Here is a 25,536-nt window from a genome sequence, read left to right on the forward strand (position 1 = left end):
AATAAGTACCAGTCACGAGATGGGATGAACATCGCTGTCCCGCACCATCCACAAACGGCTCCCCCGAGGCTCTGCCTGTTCCCGAGGGCAGGAGCAGCCCCCTGGGCTCCCAGGGGTCGGGGGCTACCGGGTGCACCGCGAGCCCCGGGGCCGTGCCGGCACGGCGGCTGGGCCGGCAGCTCTGCTCTCGGGAGCGAGATGCAGGCGTCTTCCCCGGGGGGAGCTGGTGGCCTCAGAGGAGCCTCCGGCTGCAGGGACACAGTCACCGGGGCCACGGGAGATGCTGCAAGTGTTCAGACAAAAATCCCCAGATTTTTAATGCTGACCAAACCAAACCCAACAGCTCCCAACGACCCCAGCAGGAAAAGCCAGCAACGAACCGAGCGTGCTAACTTGTCCCGGATCTCTTCAGCCCAGGCTGCGATTTCAAAAGACAACCTGGGGCAGCAAAAAAGCACACAGGAGACAGCCGGGTTTCCATAGGAAAAAAACCCTTTTATTTAACAATATATCAGGTTCCATCACGGCTCCATGGAGTTCAGATGCCACAGAGCTGGTTACCGATGCCGATGATATGCTACTGGGCGGGAGAGCTGGGGAGAAGGCGAAAGGAATCAAAAAGAGGAACATGACACGAAGAAACAAAAGTCTGCGGCACCGCGGCTGACGGGACCCTGGTGCCCAGCACCGCCAGAGCCCCGCGCGCCAACGCAGCCCACCGGGACCCGAGGACGATCAACCAGCGCGGGATTGCTGCGCCCTGCTCCGGGACGTGCCCTGCAGCAGCCCCGGGACCGGCTGCCCCCGGTGCGAGGAGGTGCGAGGACAGAGGGACCTCGTTCCCTCCGTGCCACGGCCGAAGCCCCGGTGTCCCCCCGCACCGCCAAGCTGCGCGGTGCCCAAACCGCTCCTGCTGCGCGCCAGCAGCAATCCCCGGCCCTCGGCCGGAGCCCCCATCCCGCGTGCCCTGCACCGGCAGCGGGACCGGCCGCATCCGGGCTCCGAGTCCGAATCCACCTCTCGGCAAACAGCAGCGGAGGACAGACAGGGAAAATCTGGCAGCCCGGATGCTCCAGCAGTGCCGGCACCGCAGCAAGGGCAGCCGGGCACGGGGCCGGGGCAGCAGCCCCGCGGCTGGTTGATCGCGTTGACGCGAGGCCGCCCAGGAACACGAGGACTTTCCCCGCCTCGGGACGCGGGACCGTGGCGAGGGTGCGGATGCGACGCCGTGGGATGTAGACGTGGCCACAGCTCTGAAATGTGGGAGCGTGCGGTGCGGGTGTGCTGGTGCGCGGCGCAGCCGGGAGGGAGGGAGGGAGGACCAGCCCTGCTCCGGCACCTCCAAACCCCCGGGACGGCAGAGGCTGCGGCAGCCCCCCCTCACCCTCCGCTGATATAATGCAGATTCACAGGCAACTGCCCAGCTCCTGGGAGCAACTGGGGCTACAGGGAGCTCCTGGCTGCCCCCGGGGAAGTGCCAGGCATGCCGGTGACACCAGAGATGGCTTCGGTGGGCACGGCCACCTCTCCGAGGGCAGGGACCCCTTGCACTGCCCTGTACAAAACGTGGGCGCTGCTGAAGAGGAGCGAGGCAACCCCGGCCTGGGCACCAAGCAGAGAACGGGCTACGGCGTGCTTGCGGTGGGCAAGTGGAAAATAGGGATAGCTGGGGAAAGGGATCTGCAACAGGAGCAGGTCCACAGGTCTGGAAAAGCGGATCAGGATCTCAGGATGCTGCATTGACAACCCGAGCTTTGGGGTTTTTTTGGTTAAAGATAAAAAAGGAGACACATTTGATGCTCCTTTAGTTCACCTTGTGTGACCAAGCCTCTCGCCCGTGCTCAGGCCGGGGCTGAAAGCTCTGCCTGGACCCAGGATGGCCAGAAGCTCGCTGGGAACGAGCCAGGTCCGACCCTGCCGCAAGCGCCGGGGCTGTGCCGGTGGCAAGGGGCAGAGCCGGTGCTCCCGGCCTCGCGCTCTGCTTGGGGCCCGGCAGATCCTGCATTATATCGAGGCCGTGGCCCCCCGCCCCGTCCCGACCAAGCCCCCCGCAGCCATTCTGCCCAGCAGCGCCCGCACACCAGCACAGCCCCGCGGGGCAGCTCCGGGGCTGAGCGCAGTATGACAATGTTTTACACCCGTTCTTGTGGTTAAAATTTCTTTTTTTTTTTTCTTTCTTTTTTTTTTTTTTTAGTTCTCATTTGTTTTTCTAAGAAAAAGCAACCAGAAAATAATTCAGAGTTTATACAAAACATCTTTACATTATTTCTTCCAAAAAAGACTAGTATTTACACAAACAAAATGGGGGGGGGGGGAGAGAAAAAGAAAAAACCAACCAAACTTCAATGCTTTCAATGAAAAGAACCGAAGGGACACACTCCTTTTCAGGACCCAGCAGACCGAGGTGCTCAGCAAAAACCAAGAGTTCAGATTTCACCCTTTCTTCACATATTTACAAGGTTTCTCAGCTGCCCCCAGCAACAGGAGTGGAGCTGACAGGGGCCACTGAGCCGCAGCCCGGCTGGGGACAGCCACCGCGCCGGGGAAGAGCCACCATGGGAAGCCACCCCGCGCCGCCAGTTTGCTTTTGGTACGACCTGTGGCCAGACTCCGTCCTTTCCCCTCCAAAAACGAACCAGAACTAAAGGATCCCCCCAGCTGCCTCCTCCACGCCAGCCGCTGCCGGGAGGAACTCGCCATCGATAAAGCATCCTCCATTGCCACCGTCACCGTCACCGCTGCCACCACCACCCAAGCCGGGGCTCTGCCCGCTTTGGGAACGGCAGGTCGTGATTTTGCAGATGGAAGAGGGCACCGGTGAGGGAAAGGTTTAAGACACAATTTTCTGGGATTTCTGAGAGCAGACCCCATCTCCCCGGGGGGAATGGGGCGTCGCGGCTGGGGTGGCTCCCGGCCCTTCGGCAGCAGCCCAGGGTGGGCAGAGCTGGCACGGATGCCGCGGAGGAGAGGGGGCTGAAAGGTGCTGCACCGGGCGGCTGCCGTGGTGGGGGCGAGGGGAGCAGGGCCGGGCACGGGGGAGCACCCGCTGCGGCTCTTCTCCCCCGAGCGTGGTAGCTGGTTTAGGGCCCTGGAAGCCGTCCTCACCGCGGGATGCCGAGGGTGGGAGGAGAGCTGGGGCAGCCTGCTCTGCTCCAGCCTGAATTCCTGCCTTCTCCTGCCTTTAAAAAAAAACAAACAACAAAACAACAACGTGACACCAAGGGATGCTCCCGTCCTGCTCAGGACCGCGGCCAAACCCCCCAGGCGCAGCATCCGAGCCGCCAGGTTTCACCGTCCCCTGCTCTGCCCCTCCTGCCGCCCCTGCCCGCTCCTCGTCAAGGCACTTTTGCAGAGCAGCTCTCTCGCTCTTTGGGCACTTCCTAACGCGGGTTTCGGGGCCCTGGGGACAGGCGAGGACAAACCAGGCCAGGCAGCCCCGTGCCACCGCAAACGCACCGCCTGGCAGCGCAACGAGCTGTCCCGGTGGAGCAGCACCGCCTGCCCCACGCTTGCTCCCTGAGCAAAAGCAGCTACTTCTGGAAGGAAAAGAAAGCGAGGAAGGAGGGGGCGGCCGCCGGTCCCGTCCCCAGGCTGGGACAGCCCGAGGACAGGCAGGCAGCAGGGCACCGCCAGCCCTGCCGCGCCCACCGGCATCAGCTACGGTGCTGGCGGGTCCTCCCGGGAAGAGGAAGCTGGGAATGATCCCACCAGAAGAGCCCAAGGCTCGACCCCTTCCAGTGTGGGGCAGAAGACGGTGCAAGGCGAGGGCAGAGCGAGCCCGGGCTGCGGGAGCCCTGGGAGGTGGCACGGCCGGGCGATGCTCCTGCGGCAGGAGCATGGCCGGGCGGGGGGCAGGCGCTGCCGGGGGCCGGTCCCCAAAGGCAGGTCCGGCAGAGGGGCACCAGGTCGCCCGCTAAACCAGGCGGGTGGAAAAGCCCAACCAAGCCAAGCCTGGCACCACAGCCAGCCCGAGGGATGCCTCCCGGGGGGCTGCCAGCCCTGAGCGCGGGCCTCCGCCTGGCACCCCCGGCTGCCCCTGGCACGGGCTGCGGGTCGGGTACATTTGTTTTTCCAGTTTTCCTTTCCAAGGACAGCCGTCCACAGCGCTGCCGGCTGGGGGACGGGACCAGGGGCTGCAGCTACACCCCTGCCCTCCCGCCGCCCCTCGCTTCGCTTCCAGCAGGCTCAGCCCCAGCCCGATGGAAACCCTCGGCAAAGGCTTTTCTCTGCGGCGGGACGCCGTCGGGGAGTCGGGAAGAGCTGCCGGGCCAAGGCTGCTGCTCCGTGCAGGGCAGGAGGAGCACCCGGACTCTCGCGCACTGAATGTTTGAGACATGGTATAGATATATATATTTTTTTTTTCTTTCTTTCTTTTTATAAAGAGACTAAAACAAGAGTCAACAGCTACGAACACAAAAGTTTAAAAGGGCAGTGGCAGGAGCAGCGGGGTCTGCCCCGCGGCCGGTGGGACGGTGTGCTGGAAGGAGGCGACGGTGCGTGCCCGAAGGCGGCGGGCCGGAGTCCCGCCCGGAATTCACAAAAATAAAAATGTTACAAAAAATTAAAATAATTATAATAATAATAATAGTAGTAGTAGTAAATCGGGTTTGCCAGCTTCCTCCCTGCACAGTTGTCTGCATCTTGACACCTAGGCAAAACATCCTCCTCCTCCCCCCGCGGCTGCTCGCTCCTCCTCGGACCGAGGCTCCTCGCCGCGGCCCCGGCGTCGGTCCAGGCTCCGGGACCCAAGCGGCGGCCGATGTGGCACCAGGCGCACGGGCACTTCACGCAAGGACGTACGGGTGAAGCAGGGAAATCCCAAAACGAAAAGGGCAGGTGGAGTCTCCGGGTTTGCCGGTGGTGTCCGAGCGAGCACGGAAAGGCACAGCGCCCGCCCCCCGGCCGGCCACAGTCTGGAGAAGAGGAGGATGCTGAAGGCTCACCCTCGAGTCTCGGGATTACAAAAGCTGAGAGCTACAAAACTAAATACAAAGGGGAGAATCAGCGCGCGAGCGAGCCATCCGCTCTCCGGCACCGGACCCTGGCGCTCCCCGCGCCGTGCCGTGGGGTTCGTTTCGCTTCCTCCCTCCCGGCGCCAGACCGCCCGCGGGGAGACCCGGGGGGCGGCTGCCCCCCGCGCTCGGCGCTCCCGTGCTCCTGCATCGGCGGCTTGCCCAGGCTGCTCCTCACACCTTGTAGTAAATGTTGGCTGGGCTCTGGGGGGGCATCTCCTGGACAATGTAGACGGGGTGCCCGTAGTCCCCGCTCACCTTCTCGTAGTGCGGGCAGTAGTTGTTCTCTGTAGTCCGTAAGGGGATGATGATGTCGCTGGGCTCGGAGCCCGCGTTCCCGCTGCATTTCGGGCTGGCCAAGGTGCTGAGGGACAAGGCTGCGGCTCGCTGCTGCGTGTGCTTCCGGTGCCGCTTGCGGATCTTGATCAGGAGGACGACGAGGAAGATGATGATGAGGATGAAGATGACGCAGCCGGCGCCGATCGCCGCGAAGACGGCCACCTTGGAACTCAAGAAGCCGTCGCTGGGACCTTGGGTCTCCTGGCCGTCCTGGTTGACGGAGCCTGCAAGGCAAGGGAAGGGGGTGTCAGAGCCCGGCGGGCAACCTGCACCCCACCTCTGCGAGGGGCTCTGCGCAGCTGGCTCCATGCTCCATCCATGCTCGGATCGCACCCCGCGGGGTGGGCGAGCCCTCAACCACAGCAGGCTCTGGGCAGGGCAGGCAGGAGCCCTGGGCATCTGCAGCGGAGGGACCACGCGCCCGCTCCCCCACCCCGCATTGCTGCTCCCCTTTTCCATCTCCCGGCCAATGGAGCGGAGCACCGCTCGTGTCCGGGCGACGGCCGGTCCAGACCCCGGGAGACTTTGCCCTCCACAACAGACCTGGATGCCTTGGCGAAAGTCGGCTCCGATACCTGGAGCTCCACGATATCCGATTACTGACCCCCCGCCTCCTCCTGACCCCCAGGCCGGGGCAGCCCCAGCCCCCCGAGGGGAGAGGGCTTGGCTGGCCGTAGCGGGCGAGAAGAAAAGAGCAACTCTTCCCTACTTCATCTGATTTCACTTTTCTCTCAGCAGGGTCAGGAACTCAGGAAACCACCTTCAAAGGGCTTTCACACTGGCTCAGCTCAAAAACCCGAGGACCTCACCTCCTCCAAGCCCTCTCAGATGTAGTGCGAGGAACAGATGGGCAGCGAGGAGGAGGAGGAGGAGGAGGAGGAGGAGCAGGAAGGGAGTGCTGAAACAGCACTTCCCTGCAAAGCCCCTGCCAGGACATACCGGAGCTGGGAAAACAAACCCAAGCTGCTCCGCACCGCAGCCTGGCTGGCTGTGCCGTGCCCCGAGCAGTGCCCAAGCCAGAAGGTGCCAGGCTGGGACGAGGAGATGCTGCGAGCAGCGGGGACGGCAGAGACGGGCACAACGCTTACGGGAAATCCATCTGCATCCCTGCTCCGGAGCGCCCAGTATCCCTGGGATCCATGCCAGCCCTGCTGGCAGGCACGGACCCCATCCCTCTCCTGGGGTATCCCCGGCAAAACCCACCCGGCTTCCCGGGCTCCTCCACCGCAGGGACCTTGCTGCGCGGGCTCTGCGTGACGATTTTCACGGTGTTGTCAGACTCTTTGCTCGGCCGACTCGTCGTCAGCTGCTCTGGGATCACCGCGTTGGGATCTGGGGAGGAGAGGGAAGGGACGGATGAGAAACCTCGATTCAACCTGGACGGCAGCAGCTCGCTCCCCTGCCTAAAGAACAACTGCCCCCAAAATCCCAGCCGGCCACTCTCCACGGGGCGCAAGGCAGACGCAGGAGCAATGGGAGCTGCTGACAGGAACAGAGCAAGGCTGAGCTGTTTCAGGGCTTGTGGGAAGCAGCTTCCCCACCCTAATCCCCCCAGCTTTTATGTTTTCTGAGCGCCTGTGCGTGGGTTGGGGCAAGTTTCTTGCAGGGGCAGTGGGAGGAACGGGAAGGGAAGGGAGCCTGCCAAGGCTGCAGCACTGCTTCTTCTGTTTATTATAAATATTGGCCCCAAAGTGAAAACATAATAATGAAAAGCAGCCACCAGGAGCTCTGCATCCCAGTCGGGGGCCAAAACAAGCGCGGGGCATCGCTGGGGCTGGGAGGCACCCGGCGGCTTGGGACAGGGGGTGTTGGGGAGCTCCGTCCAGGAGAAGAGCGCGCTCTGCCCCGGCACCACCCTCAGCGATGCCCTTGGTGTCCTGCTGCCACTGCCAGCCTGGGCTGTCCCCGCGGCGCGGTGCCCACCGCCACCAAGAGCTGCCGGGACCACACTGAGCCCAAGCGCCAGCGCCCGCCCAGCCACATCCCCTCCTCGGGTGCGCGGCAAGTCACGGGGGCACCACGCGTGCCAACCCCCCCGCCGATGCACTTCCACAGTTCACGGGTCCCGCGCTGAGCGAGCTTCCCACCGCGACACCAACCACGAGGTTACACGGAACAATTACTCCATTTTAATCCCAATGCACCAGATACGTGCAAGTGTTGGCAAAAGAAAAAAGGGAGAAAAAAAAAAGATCCTAAAAACGAAATTTGGCCGCCCGGGCTCCAGGGAGCAGCTGGCCTGGCCTCAGTTTCCCCAGAATCCAGCACCCCCCACCCCCCCCCCAGCACGACAGGGGCCCTGGTTCAGGGGCCAACGTTTTGCTGGGCAAAGGCATTTCGGCGATGGGAGACCCCAGGGTGCAGGAGGACTCACCCTGCCCCACTTTCATGACGATCTTCATGGAGCGCGTCTGGCAGACCCCTCCTTCCCGGTTCTCCAGGCCATCCAGCGTCCCGTTGGAAGTGGCTGCAAGGAAAGAGAGGGAGCGTTAGGCAGGGTTCCCGGGAGCTGGAAGGGCACTGCTGGGCAGGTCCCAGCTCTGCCTGGGCACCACGAGGGACCTGGCAGGAGCTCGGCGCCTCCCGACACTGGGGCTCGCTCCTGACCCCCCGCTGCGGCCACTTCTTCATGCCCCAGTCCGGAGCCCACCGCAAGTGTTTAATACACCGAGTTCTCGCTTTCTGCACCTTCAAAAGATGTTTGCAGTGGTGAGGATGTGATCCTTCCAGCTTCCCCTCGCTGCCACATCCACACAAGCGAGCCATTCTCCGCGCCTGCACCCTCCTCCCCCTTTAATTCCTGGATAATTTCCTTTGCTCCTTGGTGCAAAATAGGAACACATGCATATGCACAGTTTAAATTATACATATATAATTACACACTGTGCCTCAGTAAAGAATGTAAACTCAGAGCCCCAATGGGGTTGAGTGGCTTTAATTGCAGGGCAGAAGTCAGTTAAATTCACATTAACTTTTTGCTTTAGCCGGCACAGATTTTTAAGCCGTGCGATCCTGCGGGAGCGCAGGGAGCCGCACGTCTCCCGCTGCCACCGCACAGGAAAGGAACCCCACCCACGCGCCCGCCAGCCCTCTGCCGCGTCGGGGAGAGCTTGAGGCAGGGAGGGACACGAGAGAAAAAAACCCCAAACCAGAGGATTACAGGATTAAGCACCCAAATGGCGGATTCTGCTAAACATACTCAAAAAACTGGCTTCTGACCCCAAAAGGGCCCTCGTCGCCGGCAGCAGCAAGCGCCTGGCAGATGCTGTGCCGAGATGGGTGATGGGCTGGGCGGCCCTGGCACACAGCGGCTCTCCCCGGTGACCAGGGACGGTTCTCAAGCCGGCACCTCCATCCATCACGGCAAACACAAATCATCCTGGCGCTCCACCAAATCCAGGCATGGGGATTTATTCAGCCAGGGAAGCAACAAAACCTGGGAGGAGTACGGCGACGGCATACGGCACAAGCGGGGCTTAGGAAAGGCGATGCAATGAGAATCATGAAGCTACGGGGATAATTTTACAGAGACAAGGCAGTGAAGCAAAGCAGGATTCGGCCGGCACAGAGCAGCCAACACCTACCCTGAGCCTCAATGCCAAAACTCAGCCCCGGGGTTTCAGGTTGCCTGCGCAGCCCAATTCCTGCCTCCACCCCACAAAAACTCGGGTTTGGGGAGGGCGGGTGACTGACGGAATCCATCCGACCCTGCTGGGTGTCGGCGAGGAGGTGATGGGAAGAGGCTGGGTGACGGAGCAAGGTCTGTCTTTTTCTTCTGCGCTCGCTTTCCGGCCGCAGGACCCTCGGGTGCCTCGATGAGGACTCGATGCTGGGCTACGCTGGAAAGCGAGCTTGGATCGCACCAGGATGCAGGCTCAAAGTCCATCAGCTCCGTCCAAACGCCTCTGTGCAATCAAGGCTCTCGTGTGAAACACCAGCAAATGTTTTACTAATCAGAAAGTCGTTGGGACGTTTGCTGAGTTATCGCCTCTCCCACGGCGGGGTTTCGCCTGCCAGCAGCTCCCTGGCCGGAGCCGTATATCCACGCATCTGGGATTCGCTGGCAGGCGTTTTGATAGGAGCACTGTCAGCACAAATCCTGATGCAAACGCCTGGGAAACGGGAGAAACACCCCCTTACAGCCTGCACAAGCTCTTCCCAACGTGAACTGGAGTCAGGGGCCTGAGCTCAAACTCCCCATACAAACATCTCTGGGAGCTAACTCCGGCAGAAGGCAGAGCAGCCCAGTTCTCCCAGGCCAGAGGCACTGGTCTGGGGATGAAACAAGCCGATAGGTCCCAGCTCACGGCCCCGAAGCAGTTCCGTGAACAGCTTCCCAGCTTCCCAGCACCATGCCATGGGTTGCTCCATCTCAAATAGACTTCACCCATTCACACTGCAACACAGCGGGGCAGGGGAACACAGAGCAGTCTGTAAAAACCAGCCTCTGCGAGACCTCATAAGGTCTTATTTATAAGGTAATAACCTAATTATATCAAAATGATGTACAGAGTAAGTATGGCTGACGTGTGGGGAACTAGGAGATCCTGCACAAAGGCAGAGCACGCAGCAGTAACGGGAGACAGCAGGTCCTCCAAAGTAACTACGGAGATGTTGCATTTGGATAGGACAAAAATATAAAACATCCAAACAGCACAGAGGAACGGCAGCTGGAGTCACGGACGGACGAGGGGACGCAGCTGAGCATCCTTCCTCCCGCGCCGCACGCAGGACTTTGTTCAAGAAGCCTCTTCTTGTTCTGATCATAATAACGATGAGGGGAGAAAGTAGCTTTGAAAGGGAACTGCGTGAAAAAAAATGAAGCAGCTACTTGAGGGAACATAAAAAGGGGCAGCTAAAAGGGTAAAACTCTTGCAAAAACCATGGTGATTGTCTTCAGTACAGCCTCTTGAAACACGGACACACGCTGCCACGCTCTGCGTTGATCCAAAACGGGCCAAACCAAAGCAAAGCAAGATGCTCCACACAGCTGGCCGGGTTTCCAAAAGTCAAAATCCCATCCAAATGGCTAAAAGAGAACAACTTCTGGCGAGTTTTATATAAATGCGTAGGACAGGCTGACGTGTTGCTGAGAAGCAGGTCCGGAGGCGGGCAGGGGGCTGCAGCCGGGGGGTCCCCACCGACCCATGGGCAAGGGGCTGCAGGGTCCTCCGTCATGCTTCCCTGCAAAGCTCAGGGATGGAGAGCTGCTCCTCCCGCTGTTTCTTGCTCTCACAGTGGAAGATTGACCAGCAGAAGGCCGCAGGATCAGGCCCGAGGCCGGCACCGCTCCAGCAGAGACACGCGATCCGGGAGGCACCTGGCGAGCAGCGAGGCGAAAGCCCAAAGCGTCTGCGATACTCGCTGCTGCGCTTGCGAAGAGCGGCGGAGGCACCACCGATCCTCAACGGCGGATGAAATTCAGCGTCAATAAATGCAGGGTAAGGCAGGGGAGAAGAAGGTTAAATACACCGGCACGACGGTGGGCTGCAGGGAGAGGCGAGAGGCAGCCCCGAGTCTGGGGAGAGGTGGGCGCGGGGCGGTGAGGCAGAGCTATAAAATGATGAATGAAGACAGGCAGGGAGCTGGGGGTACCCAGGGGAATAGGAAATGGCAGGTCTCAAACGACGGCCGTGCTTTTCACACGCCACACTGGCAACGTGCAGCTCCCTCGCATCAGCAAGGCTGGATCCGGCCAGCCCCAGCAACGCGGAGCGTACAGCAGCATTTTCCTGCCCCCCTTCCATTTTGGAGGGACTTACAATTTTGCTGTAGGACCAGGAGAGCAAAAGCAGCCTCTGGACAGATGACTTCTACTCAGGCTTAAAGAAAAGGCAGCTCCCAGCCCCGAGAGCTATTAGATGCCTTTGCCTTAATGAAGCATTAAGCCTCAGGCTGCTGAGTGATGAGGATTTAACACTGATACCATTAACCATGTAATTGCTTGTCAATTTAGAAGAGATGCTCAGCCTGCATGGAAGCACAAGGCAGGACCTCCACTTGCTGGCACGACTCACCCCGGTCCTCGGGCAGGAGACCAGCGAAACGCCAAGTCCCAGCCTGGTGACACTGGCCGGACTGGGACAGACGCCTCTGCGGGGAGGAGAGCCCTGACAACCCCACGTTTGCACCTCCAGCAGCAACCGGTGCCACGTGCTGTCCCCGGTGCATCACACTCTGCCTCCCCACCGCTAGCACTCAGAGCGTCACCGCGGCTTTTCCTCCTCCACTAAAAATATTTCAAACGAGAACTTGGGTTTTGGCAGATGGGAGACTCTGGAAGTAATACCTGGCAGCAGATGAAGGCAAGGGTCTCTTAAATGGTCAGCTTTGGACAGAGCGAGACGTTTGGTTTCTCTTCTGGATTCCCTCTAGCAGGACTCCGTTACGATTTGGCCCCAAAGCACAATTAATGTGCTGAGACTGTAGCGAATCCAAGTCTCTTTCCTTTTATTATTCTTAATTACTCTTCCATCTGTGCACCACAGCCCTGCTCCAGACCCAGCCAGGCGCAGCCTGGACGCAGCCCCGTGATCCCCCCCGGTCCCCAGACCTGTCCAAGATTCGCGTTTCCATCGCGCAGCCCTGGGCGGAGGCGGCAGCACCCCACCGGCACCGCTGCCAGGGCCTCGGGGTGCCCCCGCAGCCTGACCCCGACCCCGACCCCTCCGGAGCAGACGGGGCGGTGGGAAGGCACAGACCGACTCTGCCGAGGGGCAGCTGGCGTAGAACAGGCTCAGATCAGCTCAGATCAGTCAGGACACCCATACCGGGCTGAAAGCCCCTCTTTGCACAGGTAAAGACCCTATGGGTGGCCCTGAAGATATGCCTCGCGCTTCTCCGGTGTGCTCGGACGCTGTGCCAGCAGACCCTTGCACAAATCTGCAAGCAGACTCTACTTAAAACAAAAATCTAGCTCGTGCCACCTTCCCTCTCCTCCAAGACTTTCAAGCTGGTTTATGCACCCTCAGTACCGAGGCGCGGGTGTTACACTGGTAGAGCTGTTGCATTGGTGCGGGTGTTCTTGCATCAGCAGAGGTGCTGCACCGGTGCCCAGCCCCGTCACGGGCGCCTGGCTCCTTCTCCCCCCCCCCCCGTCCCGGCCGGGGCTGGTGCCCCAGGGGAACCCGCAGAGCCACTGCCGGGTCACCCAGCACAGGCACCCGCCTGCTCCGCTGCCCTGGGGCTGCCCAGAGAGCACGGCTTCGTTGCAGTCCCTTCTCCTCCTCCTCCTCTCCGGCTGAGCTGGGAGGCGGCAGGGGCATGCGGCCCCGCTGCACGCAGCCTCCGCTCACGGTATCACCGCTATTATTAATATTATTATTATTTCCTTCCCGGGCCATGCTGAAGGGAGGCGAACCCGCCGCCCCCTCCCCGCACACATCACCCCAAAGCCCTTTCCATCGGCTCCAGCACATTCGCTGGGTCGGCTGCCAGAGCGAGGGTAGGGGCTGCGCGGGGGGAGCCGAGCCCCACGCTGTCACGCTGCCAGCGAGGCCGGCAGCAGCCCTTCCAGCTCAGAGGCAGCTGCACCGGGAAGGGGCCCTAAAGCCCCAGAAATGCGTGCGCAAGCCAGCCCAGCCCTGTCCCGTCCCTAAACGGCTGCAGGAGGTGCAAGGCTAGGGTTTCACACACCCTCCTGGCAGCTCCAGAGCTGCTCCAGCCTCCCGGTCTGCCATGGAAAGAGAAGAGCCGAGCAGCCTCTTCCCCCCGCACCGCTAGCCCCGGGGGTGCCGTGTCGGAGGGCACTGCTGGGTCCACGCCACCGGCCAGCACCGATGCCACGGTGTCCACTGGGATTTCTCTGTCCCCCACACCTACACTGGGCATGCAAGACTGACCGCGGGTCAGCCCACACAGCCCCAGGTCCCTTCTCCGCGCCGTCCCCGGTGGGCACCAGGAGGTGACCACCACGGGCAGGGATCCCCAGCCTGCCCGCCTGGCAGCTGCCACCATCACCTACTCCCCGTTACCCAAAAAATCCTTCCGGCAGGAAAAAGCTCTGCTCAGGCTGCTCCGTGCACGGCGGTGGCTGTTGCCACGGGGCAGGGAAACAGGCGGAGATCCTCAGAGCTGGGAACATCCACCACGACCTTCCCGCTCTGCCCTGCCAGCTTCCACAGCGCCCTAAGACCCAAACCTGACTTGCACAAGCAACGCCCTCCCTGTTTGTTATCTGCATCCTCCTCTTTGGTCCTCGGGGTTTACTGTCTCAGGGTGCCGCAAACACAGACAGCTCTGAAAAACACGGGTGTTTCCTAGAAAACAGCCCGTCCCAGGATCGCAGGAGCTGAGCTTTCGAAGCACTGAATGGCAAACACTCCTCATGTCCCAGCAATCCACTTCAGGTTCCCTCTGCCCGCAGCACAGCAACTCTTGGGGTCAAGGAAATACCACCGAAGGGACGCGGAGCTCGTGTCCTCCCCTCCGCCTCCGCAGGGGACGAACGGGGGTCCCGGCAGGTTACACCCACCCGAACGAGGGCTGACCACTGCGAGCTGCTGGAGAAGCAGCGGTGGGATCCAAACCAGTGGCGCCGGGCAATGGCGTGCCGAGGTTCACGGCCACGTTGCTCCTCCAGCATAGCCATAAAGCCTCCCACCACCACCGCTTCACGCGTGGGCGCACAGTTTGCCTCCGCAGCTCCCTGCAGCCCGTGGCGCCGGTTTTGCTGATGGCCTCAACCCCCCGGAGCAGCCGGGAGCTGCGAGCAGAGGCGGCTCTTAGGGCTCAGCCGGCACGGCGGGAGCCGCAGCAGAGCAGCACGCTCCCAACCCAACTCCCACGGGCGCAGCCGCACCGGCGCATCTGCTGGCGTACGCCCACGCCGAGCAGGGCGCGGAGCTGGAGGGGCACACAGCAAAGCCGGGTGCCGGCTGACACAAAGGTCCCGTTCATGGCCGTGGTGCTTGGAGAGGATTTTGGGTCTCCAAAGCGCTACATCCTCCTGGGAAGCCCTGGAGCACCCGAGTGCGGCTGGAGGGGAAAGGGATGCTAACACCCACCAGCACCATGCGCCCAGTCCTGGAATTGCCCAGCTAAATAAATAAATTATATATAAAAATACACAACTCTCCCTGCACTGGGGAGGGAAATGCTAGCCTCCCCACCGCAACCTCAGACCGAGTCCTTCCATCAAGGAGGAGCAAGCATGTAAGGCCAAGCGCTGGTGGGTCTCCAAGCAAGGCATGAGGAAACGACCTAAGGGTGCTGATTCGGGCCGAACTGGCTATAGTAATCATTTTGTGTTGTTGCCAAACCCTAGAAATTTTGGCTGTCGAAGGGAAAGCCTGGTGTGCTGCTCTGGTCCGCTCCCGCCAGCCGGGACCAAGGCACAGCGGAGGAACCCAGGGCTTCACCTCCATCCTCCCCATGCTCACAGCAAGCAGGGGACAGCTGGGGTGACTGCAGAGGACGGACCGCTCGCCACATGCCCTGTGGGAACCCGGACATCCCAGCCTGCGCTTCTTGCTCCAGCAAACACACCACAACGTGAAAATCACCAGGTTCAAATCCGCTTCTGGAAATAGGAATGAAAACGATTGCACTGGGTCTGGCTGGGATGGAGTTCACCTCCTCATGGCCAGGGTCAGCCCTCCACGAAGATAAATAAAAATGTTAAATTATCCCCATCTCTTATAAAGAGCAGCAGCTACATTCACAAAGCGCAGGTCCAGCAGTGCCAGCCGGGTTACGGGGGTAGGAAGGGAGGACACCACGCACCCACACTCATCCTCGTGTGCCACCGCACCGCTCCCAGACCTACGCTCTGGTTTGGGACTGTCTCGGCTGCTTTCCTGGGGCAAAGGGAGAACAACAGGCAAACACTGAAGTACCTATAGAAAAAGACACTTGAGCACAAGTAACACTTAAGTGAAAACCTAATTTCCCACTAAAACAGCTTTCTGATGGAAAAATTATAACCAACCCTAATTAGCATCATAATTAAAAGTCACTGCTAGATCACGGGTAGGCTCATCAAGGCCGGAAAGCACTTCTTAGTTGCAAGACCACTGCTTGCTTACTTGCTGGCAAGCCCTTCTGCACCAATGCTGCTGAGACGTCCGCACAGACAAGCTCTGCAAGCTCCCAACGCTCCCATCCGCGCCGGGGAACACGCGCAGCCCCGCTCCCTGCACGGCTCGGGGGGACCAGGGTGCTAAATAAAGCCTTTGTCTTCAGCTCTATCCACCCCCCTCCAAAAAAAAAAGAGAGCGTCGGTGGATGAGAAAGGTTATTTGCACAGTCTCTGCAGTAGCCCCAAGCAGCTGGTTATAGGTCAGGAAAAAAGTGCCATGTAATTCTCCACCTGATGCTCTGCCAGAGTCATTTGTGGGCCCCGCTGGGAGCAGGAGAGGAGGAAAGCACTTATTGCGTTTTAACAGGGTGTAAATCTCTTCAGTTAGGTAGCAAAACATCTGCGACCGACTGAGAAATCTGTTGTGAAGGGGATGGAGAGGGGCCCGCAGGGGGACAGTGCCACCGCCCCGCCGGCGAGGCCGATGCCAAGGCCAGCTCCTCCTCGCACGCGAGGTGCTGCACGGAGGGATGCGGGGACACGGAGCCAGTGCTGCCCGCTGAGACTGCAGCTGCAGGGCGGGCTGAGCTCGGGCTACGCCATGGCTGCCTGGGTGCCGGGCTGGAGGCGGCTCAGAGAAAAATCAAAGTTATCAGGGACCAGAGAGGCTGATTCATGTGCAAATCTTCTGCCTGGGAGAGCGTGGGGAGCCGAGGAGGTGCAGGGCAGCGGGGAGGGACAGGAGCTCAGGGTGCGCTGTGGGACAGCCGGGAGGAAACCCCACTGCAATTAAAGATAAACTTTGCATAAGCATCAGGAATCTGCTGGCAGCGGGGAAGTTTACATCGGTGCAACTCCTGGCCCAGAGTTGCAAATAACCCCACGGCCGGGACAGGAGTCAGCCCTGCTTCCACGGCGGGAGCAGTCGCTGCTGCCACGCACCCACTGGTGTTGCACCCACGCCGGGCCCGGAGCCTGGCCCGGAGCAGGATCACCCTCGGCTCACAGCGCTGCATCCCACGTCAGCCAGAGCAGGAGCTCGCCGACACCTCTGCACAGCAGTGCCCGCGGCTCCCAGGGGAGCAAGCACGGCAGCACCCACGCTGCCCCAGCCAGAGGCCACCGGCTGCAGAGCCGACACGTCGCCCTCGGGTCCCAGCAGGACCCCAGGGAGGTGGCCGCGGCTCCCTGCTCCAGGACACCGGCACACGGACCTAATGGTCTGCAGCAACACCCCAAGTTATAGGATTTGGAGATTTCCAGTATAAGCTAAATAAGGCGCTGACCATCCAGACAAGGACTTGCCTACTTGCGGAGTGACGGATGGAGGAAAGGGCCTCTCTGCCCCCCAAGTTAGGGCCGACCCCCGTTGCAGAGGGGCAAGCAGCCGACCCCGCTGCTCCCCGCCATCCCGCTGCGGCCGGCTCTCAATTAGCTGTGTTAACACCCGCTCCGCGCTGCCAGGCGGGATCAAAGAGCAGTCATTACACAGCAGCAGCAGAAAAATCATCATTCCTAGGGCAAAGAAACTTCAAATGGCGAGTAAAACCCATCCTCCCCAGAAAGGCAAGCTTTTAAAGGTGCCGCACGCAACCTGGGCAGCCCTCCCCAGCACAGGCAGCCTGGTCGAGAGGCGTTCAAAACACAGATGATTAGAAATTAAAAAGAGGGAAAAGGGCTGTGCATCGCAACTCAGTAAGGCCAAACCTTGCACCACCACGTCTCACGGGCCAAGCGCGGCGGTGCTTTTTGGAGCCCCTCTATGCTCTTGGTCTGACACCCAGCACCCGCCATCGCGCGCCCCAGCACCCACGGCCGCACACCCCAGCACCCACGGCCACACACACACGCCCCAGGTGATCGCCCGGCAGCCGAAGCTGCAACACGCAGCCTTTCACAGCAGGTCCGAGCTGCGGTGGTGCCTGCAAGCCTCTTCCCGGCACCCCGGCAGCAAGGGCACCGTAGGTGCAGGAGCAGTAGAATGCAACGGGGATCCCAGGGGGAAAGCCCAGGGCGAGGGTCTTGATGAAGAAGTGGTTATTTAAAAAAATATTCCAAGGAAGTAGTTGCCTGCACTTACCTACTGCACACCCTTCTCAGCTGCTCCTCTACACTGGGATTTTTTTCAAGTCTTTGTCAAGCTGAAGGCTTCTTCTGCCTTTCAAGTCTCTTACTGGAAGTTTACTCTGAAAGGAGCCAAGTTTTAATCTCTTCCAGCGTTACGGAGGAAGCCCTCGGAGGTGACCGTCACTGAAGAGCAAGGTCCACCACGGTCCGTGCACCTGCAGCTCCAGGAGACCCCCTGGGGCCCCGTGCCCCCCTGCTGCAGACGTGCCGGGGGGAGCGGGGGCTGGAAGGGGAGGAAGAGGACGGGGGCAGAGGCATGGCCACGGCGTGCACCACAAAACCAAAGGCACTGCTTTAGCGATGGCCCTCCACCACGGCTGCAAAGGGAGCACCTTTTGGGGGGGACAGGCAGAGTCGGGCTGCCCCAGCAGCGTCCAGGGGTGCAGAGCGGGATCAGGCAGGCGATGCATGGGTGCCAGCTGGATGTCACTCCTTGCTGCTATTGCCCAGGCTGCACGTCACCTCTGCACATCACCTGGGGTTTCAGGAGCACCAAGGAGTTAAATACGTTTTATTTTCCACTAAAGGGTCATGTCGGTGTTAAAGAGATGCTCTTAGAAATCGTTTCTCCTGGGGAAGAGCATCCTTGGATGCAGGCAGCCCGACTCCCCGGGCAGACACAGCCCGGTGCCCGGCTCCCCGCGGCGGGGAGAGCCCTTGGCCATGGAAGAGCTGCGGGCAGCTGCCTGGCGGGTGCAGGCAGGGGCCGGGCTGCCCAGCAGCCAGAGAGTTAAGCGGGCACCAGCACCCCTGGCCGGGGGGGTCTTTGTTGCTGGCAGGGTCTCCCCTCTCCCCGGCCCAGGAGCAGATCAAAGCGCTGGGTATTTACCTCCTGGCTGGGTGCGGGACACTGGCCCTTTCTGATAGGGCTTTTCATCCCTATTAGGGCTGTGAAAGGCTGAGCTATGAGATCAGCTGCCAGGGGCTGTCCGGGGACAGCGCTGAGCCGAAAAGGTCAGGAGGGAGGAGGAGAAGAGAAAAGAGGCAGAGGCTTAAGGGACAGGGCTCAACAAAATCGCATTTACTGTGGTCACGGTCTTCAGACAAGCCTCCAAGACAAGGAACCGCATGTTGTCTAAGGGCTATTATTTGGGTTTGACATGTCCAGCGCCCGGGCTTTGAAGTTGGGAGTGGGACACCGTTAGAGACCCGTTTGTCTCCGGTGCAAGCCCGCCGGCTCCCACGCAGCATCTCCCGCGGGGAGAGGGTCTCATCCACCCTCTGCCACCAGCTCCCAGCGGGATGGGGATGGAGGAGGAAAGGCAGTCCCCAAAACCAGACGGTTATGCCACCAGGACGGCTTTGCTTCGCCCAGACTTTCCGCATCATCACCGCAGGTATGTCGCAAGCTGGTGGGACGAGCACAGCGGCGGCCCATTTGGGTGAAGAATGAGGAAGCCGGTTAATTGGGTTTTTATCAGCAGAAGTTCATAGCTCTCATCACGGCATCAAACGGCACTTTTGCTTTCAACTCATCTTCACCAAACAAGTTGTGGGACGGAAGATGAGGAGCACATGAAAGTGGCCACATTCAAATGCAATCAGCAAAGAAAGCCAGCAAAGAGCTGGCGGGCTGACAAACCGCCCCGGGGGGCTGCGCCCAGCCCCCCGCCCAGCACGGCACCCATCAGAGTCGGGCAGCCAGCGCCGCACTCGCCGGGGCAGAAGGAACCAGGGAGGAAACGATTAAATACCAAGGGCTGCAAAAAGGAGCTCGAGCGGCTCCGCAGACACTCTCACACACGCTGGCATGGGCTAAAGGCTTCCCAAACCAACGGCACTTATTCTGGAAGCTGGAGGAGTACAGCCGGAAAAGCGAGTATGGGAACGTGTCCCAAAATTTCTGATGCTGGCAGTTGGCAGTATATAGGTGACCCCCTTCTCCACGCCGAAGCACAAGCTATGGAAAAATGCTGATGCAGAAAGGCCCAGGGACGAAGCCCAGATCACAGAGGCAGCAATGGTTTACAACAAATAATTCTTGCCAGGTTACGTCTAATTGCATCTAAAAACAGAAATGCAAGACAAGGGGTTTAAAGAAAGACTCAGAGTAATATATCTGGTCTCGCTGAATCCTGCTGCCAAAAAGCATTAGATTGGATTACGAACGTTATTACATCAAAAATGGATTGAAGTGCCTAAAGACTAACAAACAGCCAACGTATTAGATTTATGGGGCAAACATCTACCGGGGCCTCGCTTTTACTTCAGCATTCTCATCAAACGAGGTCTCCTTGCCTTAAACCGGCTCACAGGAGAGGTGGGACACTGTGGCCGTGCCCAGGGACTTGGCAGAGGGATGGGCAGGAGATCCCACCTGGAAACCCACCACAGCACTGGTTGGGCAAGGCGCTGCCCATCACATCTGCAAACAGCTGGCCAGAGAGTACCGAAAGGCTGAGCGAGGCTTTGCTTGGGGGTCTTCGCTCTCCCGCACCCCATCAAACACAGAAAGGGCTGCCGGGACCACCACCACCACCACGTCCAAGGATGAGGCAAGCGCGAGGCTGAAGAACACGTCACCGGAGGCAGCTCCCTGCCAGGGCACGGTGGCACCAGCAGGGCAGGGCACCGCTGGGCCACATCCAGAGCTCCTGCGTGGCGAGGAGCCGCGCCGGGAGCTCCTCCTCACGCCGCCCCGCTGCCAGGACATCGGGATTAATGCATCTCTGTCTAGGCACCTCATTACCAGAGATAGTAAAACTGGAGCAAGTTCAAAGAGTAGCAGCAAATGCAATTAAGTGCTGGAGTGAGTTAGGAGGGGAGGTGGAGAGAGCCGAACCTGCACGGCTGGCTAAGCCGTGGGGGGGCTGGAGCTGCCCACGAGCAGCCCAGGAGCGCAGGCACCAGGGATGGGGAGGTCCCATTTGAGCGGGACACGGACAGCCAAGGAAGCAGAGAAAATCATCAGAAACTGGTAAAAACCAAGGCTGAGGAGAAATGTCGGAATGGTCGGGCTCTCAGACCTGGGGCAGATGACCCACGGGTGCGAAGCAGGACCCCCGCCCCACCTCTAGGACAGCACCTTCACAACACAGTCTTCTGTTTTCAACTTCCTATAGCCTTTTACTCCGGCTAGCCCAAAAAGCAATCAGACGGATTATTTTTAAGCACTCAGACACATTCTTCCCTCCCATTTCAGCCATTCACAAGCAACCAGCTTCTCTACCAGCTCGGCAGGGGTGAAGGGAGGAGTAACCACAGGCCTGCGCATGAGCCAGAAGCACTTTCTGCCTTGGTGAGGTTGGTGTGCGTGATCCAAACCTCCCCGCTGATCCAGGGAACGGCGGCAGCATTCGCATCCGCACACAGGTCTGCAAGGACAAGCCACCCTGGAGTCCCCATCAACCTTTCCAGCAGCCTGTTCACGGCTTTGTGCTTGGCCAAGGAACCCCCAAAAGGACTTTCTTTTGGGGCAAAAAGCAAGAATTCATTCCTGTTGGACCTCACCTTCCTACCTCCCACACAGCACAGCAGGAGGAACCGCCCGGGAGAGCCACCACCGCGCGCTTCCCTCCGTCTGCCCGCGGCGTGCAATGCTTTTGCAGGGAGGGGATGGACACCGGGGACAGGAGACTCCTACCCAGACACCAAAGGCAGGCAGGGAGGCAGCCGCAGGAGACTGAGGACAGAAGAAACCACAGGCTGCCCTGATCCCAAAGTCTGCCATGGAGCAAAACATCCAATTCCCAAATTCCCAGCTTCCCTGCCCGCTCAGGGCCCTGTCCCAGGGACAGTGCCCCACGTCCTCCTGGAGCCCCACGTCCTCCACCAAGCCCCTGTCTGCAGCGTGGACCTGCAGGCAGGAACTCCCGCGTGGACCTGCGGGCAGGAGCTGCCGCATCTTGTTCTTTATGAAAAGGCTCAGGAAGAGGCGTCAGCCCCGGGAGAAAAGATGCTTTTAACGAAAGCCCGGGGCTGGTGCGGAGGGGCTCGGTGCAAGGCTTCGGAGAGGATGGGGAGAGGTTATGTTTGCTTTCAAAAGCCTTTTTCATTGCTAAGCCGAGGGCTGGGGCCGTGTCCCTCCGTGATAAAAGTGGTCCTAAACAAGGCTTGGCATATCCAAGGCGAGGGCAAGGGGGGGAGCAGCCCTGAATGCGGAGGGACCCCGGGAAGCCCCTTGGCTCCGGCGGGGAGGTTTTCCAGCCACCTGGGGAAGGCGGGGGCCAAGCGGCACACGTCCCGCTGCCGCCCCGCTCCCCTCCGCTTCGGCATCGCTTCCCCGGCTTAGAGCCGCCGGCAAATGAAAAGGAAGAAAAAAAACCCCTTTTGTGTCAAGGCAAAGCTCGGGGAGAGGGAGGGGAAGGGGAAAAAAAAAAAGGCGGGGGGGGGGGAGGAAAAAAAAAAAAAGACAACGTGTGGGTGGTCTGCTCGGGAGACTTTTGACTTTGTTTTTTTGGCTATTTTATTTCTTGGCAGAAAGAGCTCCTGGGGCTGCTCGGCAGAGGGGTACAGCCAGATCACAGGAGCATCCTCGGCCCACCCAGGGGCCAGAGTTCAGCTGGCAGCGGCCGCTCGCTCCCAGCGCCGAGGGGGCTCGCTTCAAAGCACAGAGGAGTCAAGAGAAATTAAAGTCAGAAACGGTCTGAGGAGGGGGCAGAGGGCAGTGCCGGCCCCCCGAAGAGAGAGGGGGGGGACCCCAGAGGGATGCTCTGAGCACCCTGCTCACCACATCCCTATCCCAGCCCTATCCAAGCTCCGAGAAGCTGCAACAGGAGACTGGGATTGGAAAATAGAGGTTAAATAGGATTTTATGGCAGTGTCTTGGGAGATCCGCCCACCTTGGGATGAAAGGAGGATTGCATTACGAATACAGAAAAAAATTCTAGATACAGGAGAAGATTCCCATTGCTGGAAGCAGAATCATATAAAAAAAGACTGGGCAAAAATGCAACGAGCTTAAAAGCCTCAGCCAAACCTCCGACGGGATGCACAGCCGGGATTTTGCAAGCTGCGCTGTGCCGGCAAAGCCGGCACAGCGCAGCTTGCAAAATCCCGGCTGTGCATCCCGTCGGGGCTGCAGCGAGCCGGAGCGATGGTGACCCAGGTGTGCTGGCAGCGGTGGAGCGGAGCTGGCACTGGCTCGAAGCCATGGGGGCCCTTGGGGAGCCACGTTTGTACTCGGCAGCGCGGTCGGCCGCTTGTGAAAAAGCCACCGAAAGCTACGGGCAGTTGATTTAACTTAAGCAAGAGCTTTCGTGTGAAATGCAAAGCAACTCCTTCAAACTTGTGCAATTCAGAGCCTGGTAAATCCTCTGCCTGCCCTGCCTGCAACCTTCCTGCCAGACCGCGTTGCAATGCGAGGGATCCCTGCGTTTCTCCTCCCCAGCGCTCTGTTAGGCTCCCCAGCTCATTCTAGGCAACATATTTGGCTTTGGGGGTTATTTGCAGCCCAAGGGTCCCAGGGGACGTAGCAGCAGGGCGTGAGGCAGGACCCCGCTTTCAGCCCTCGTTAGCTTGATGACCGTGCCGCTGCTTGAACTTGACCCCCAAGCACAGAGGAGCCGCTGACCGAGTGCTTCAAGATGTTTGCCCGACATACAAAAGGCAGACTCATGGCTGTGCATTTAGCCCCTCTCCCCACCCTTTGCCCGCTGCAGGGAAAGCTTGCTGTTGAATTAAGCCTTGCAGCAGCTGAGGGACAGCAGAAGGGCTGACCTTTCGGGGTCCCAGAGCCGCCAGGCTGGTGCCAGCCCTGGTTACTCATGGTAAGGGAGATGGGAGCCCGCAGGGGACCTGTGCCAGGGCCTTTGGCATCCCCAGCCCATCCCTGGGGCCCCCGGGCTTGCAGCCAGGGGCGCCTGCATCCCTGACGGCTGCAAAGCTGGTGACCCCAACTGTGCCCCGCAAGCGACACCAGGCAGATGGTCCCAGAACCGGCCAGCGAGGGTGACAGAGCCTCTCTCGGGAGAGACCGGCCCCGCCAAACGGTGACTCAGCCCTGCACAGCCCGCGGTCTCTGCCGGCACCGCCGCCGTGCCGAGCAGGCTGAGCGGGTTGTTGCGCCAGGTCCTCCCAGCCATCACCCTTCCTACAGCCATGCGGTGCCGGGCACGGGTGACCAGAATCCCCCGTGAGCCCCTGTGCCACCACCCTGTGCTCAGCTGCAGGAGGCAAGGGTGGGCTCAGGGCTGACCTGCCGGAGCCCGTCCCAGCTGTTTTCTCAGCACCAGGTTTATTCAAATTATTCTGCAGCAAAACTAGAGGCAGCTCCAGCCCCAGGGAGGGCTCGCTGGGGAAATTCAGGCCAGCAGCACCACGGCACCGCGCTACGGCAGAGCAACTCCTGCCCCCAGCTGCCTGCAACATCCTCAGCACCCCCTCTGAGGGCAAAGATTTCAGGCTAAAAATACATTGTTTACCGACTGGAAAGCACCAGCTCCCACGGCTCGGCGCTCACCTCCCACGCGGGCAGCTGACCTCTGCGCCAGGCCGCTCGCTGGCGAGCCCGCGGCACGTGACGGCGAGGGGAGAGATGAGCCACGTGGCCACCGTGCCCTTTACCAGCTGCTCCGCCGCGGGTTCACACGCGATGCGCCAAGCCAGGCAGAAACAGCGAGGGTGAGGAGAAGCCGAGCAGGGGAAGAGCGAGCTGGCAGGCACGGCCCAGCCCAGCACCACCAGAGCGGCTGCCGAGGGAGCGCCGAGCTCCCCGGAGTCCTCCCTCCATCCACGCCGGAGCCGGCACAGGCAGACGCATCCCCGTGCAATGGTCCCCTGCACGCACGGACCACAGGCTGAGAAAATTCAGCCCTCCTTCCCTCTCTCCTCCATAAAGCCATGCTATACCGGGAAACAACATGAACAAGCCAGTATACAGAATCTTACAGCCGTTTAGACCACAGCAAGCACTGGGCACTACTGGCAGCTTCCCGCTGCTGGGGCTGCTCTCGGAGGAGGGAAGACGACGAGCATCTCCTGGGTCACCGTTCTTCCCAATCCCGACTGCCCCATGGGGAGCTCCCCAGGGCAAAGCCCTACAAGAAATGCCTTGCAACACCTCCAGCCTCAGAGGAAGACGGCAGCAAAATGAAGCTCCGGGCATGACGGTGCTTCGGACACGTGCTGCCCTCCGTGCCAGCGCTGACCCCGGCTGGGGGACACGCTCCTGCTCCTGGCCACGGGCAGGGGCAGGGCAGGGCAGGGGGCACAAGGCACAGCACAGCAGCCAGATACAGGCCGGTGACCCGGTCGGCCAGTGACACATTCCTCCCCCTTCTCCCATCCAGCGGGAAATATTTTCCGTACGTGTCAGCTCTCTGCACCGGCCAAGTCGCAAACAAGCGCCTGGCGACACTCTCCAGGCCCCCGCGGCTCCCCTGAGCCGGGGACAGCGGCGAGGAAGAGGAGGGCGACTCACATGTGATGAAGTAATCCTGCTGCCGCTTGAACTCCAGGCCCATGTAGTTGGGGCTGAACTCCTGAAACTTGATGGTGAAGCGGATCTCCTGCTCGGGCCGGTTGCACGTCACCAGCACGTTGGGGTCCATGACGGTGCTGCAGGCATCTGCCTGGTCCTTCTTCACCAGGTACAGCTTGTAGTACTCGTAAGGCTTGGACGGCTCCGCCTTGGGGCAGATAATGTCCAGTTTATCCCCAATCTCCGGGTAGATGACCAGCCCCTTCCCAGTCATGAACCTGGAAGAGAGGAGGGCGAGAGGTTAGCCACACGCTCGAGCGCAGGCAGCGGGGGCCACGCCAGCCCGTCCCACCCCGTGCAGAGCCCCGCTTTCACACAACTTATTTCATGCTTAAACTCTGCTGCTTTCTCTCCACAAGATGTTTTTTGACACCAAAATAAAGTTCTCCTCTTCCTTCACCATCGCTGCACGTGCAAGGAGCCGGTGCAGGCTCCCACCAACAAAACCAGCGCCTCGCTTGGTCCGGTCCCCGCTCCCCAGCCCTCCTGCCACCACGAGGGTGAGCACCCTTCCCAAACCCAAGCCTGGCACCCAAAAGGGAATGGAGTCTTCCCACAAAGGGCTGGGGAGCAGGCGGGCTGGAGACGCTGTGGCTCTGCCCCACAGCCAGGCAAGGAGC

At 60.3% G+C, this 25,536-nt stretch overlaps 1 protein-coding gene across 3 annotated transcripts in view; it reads right to left on the bottom strand.

Moving 5' to 3' along the window:
* Window positions 1–488: 488 nt before the first annotated feature.
* The window catches only part of EFNB1 (ephrin B1), a 56,716-nt gene continuing 31,668 nt past the window's right edge, over window positions 489–25,536 (bottom strand). The window contains exons 2-6 of one of the 3 annotated variants that reach the window (XM_072876796.1): window positions 24,857–25,134; window positions 7,726–7,818; window positions 6,555–6,683; window positions 5,271–5,575; window positions 489–3,179 (exon numbers count right to left, since the gene is read on the bottom strand). In XM_072876796.1, the coding sequence (XP_072732897.1) occupies window positions 3,102–3,179; window positions 5,271–5,575; window positions 6,555–6,683; window positions 7,726–7,818; window positions 24,857–25,134 (883 nt within the window). In that variant the 3' untranslated portion in view covers window positions 489–3,101. Of the gene's footprint in view, window positions 3,180–4,333; window positions 5,576–6,554; window positions 6,684–7,725; window positions 7,819–24,856; window positions 25,135–25,536 lie in introns of those variants that run through there. The other 2 variants (XM_072876797.1, XM_072876795.1) reach the window with 2 other exon arrangements.

The sequence above is a fragment of the Ciconia boyciana genome, chromosome 12, assembly GCF_034638445.1.
Source record: "Ciconia boyciana chromosome 12, ASM3463844v1, whole genome shotgun sequence".
In the NCBI taxonomy this organism is placed as follows: Eukaryota; Metazoa; Chordata; class Aves; order Ciconiiformes; family Ciconiidae; genus Ciconia; species Ciconia boyciana.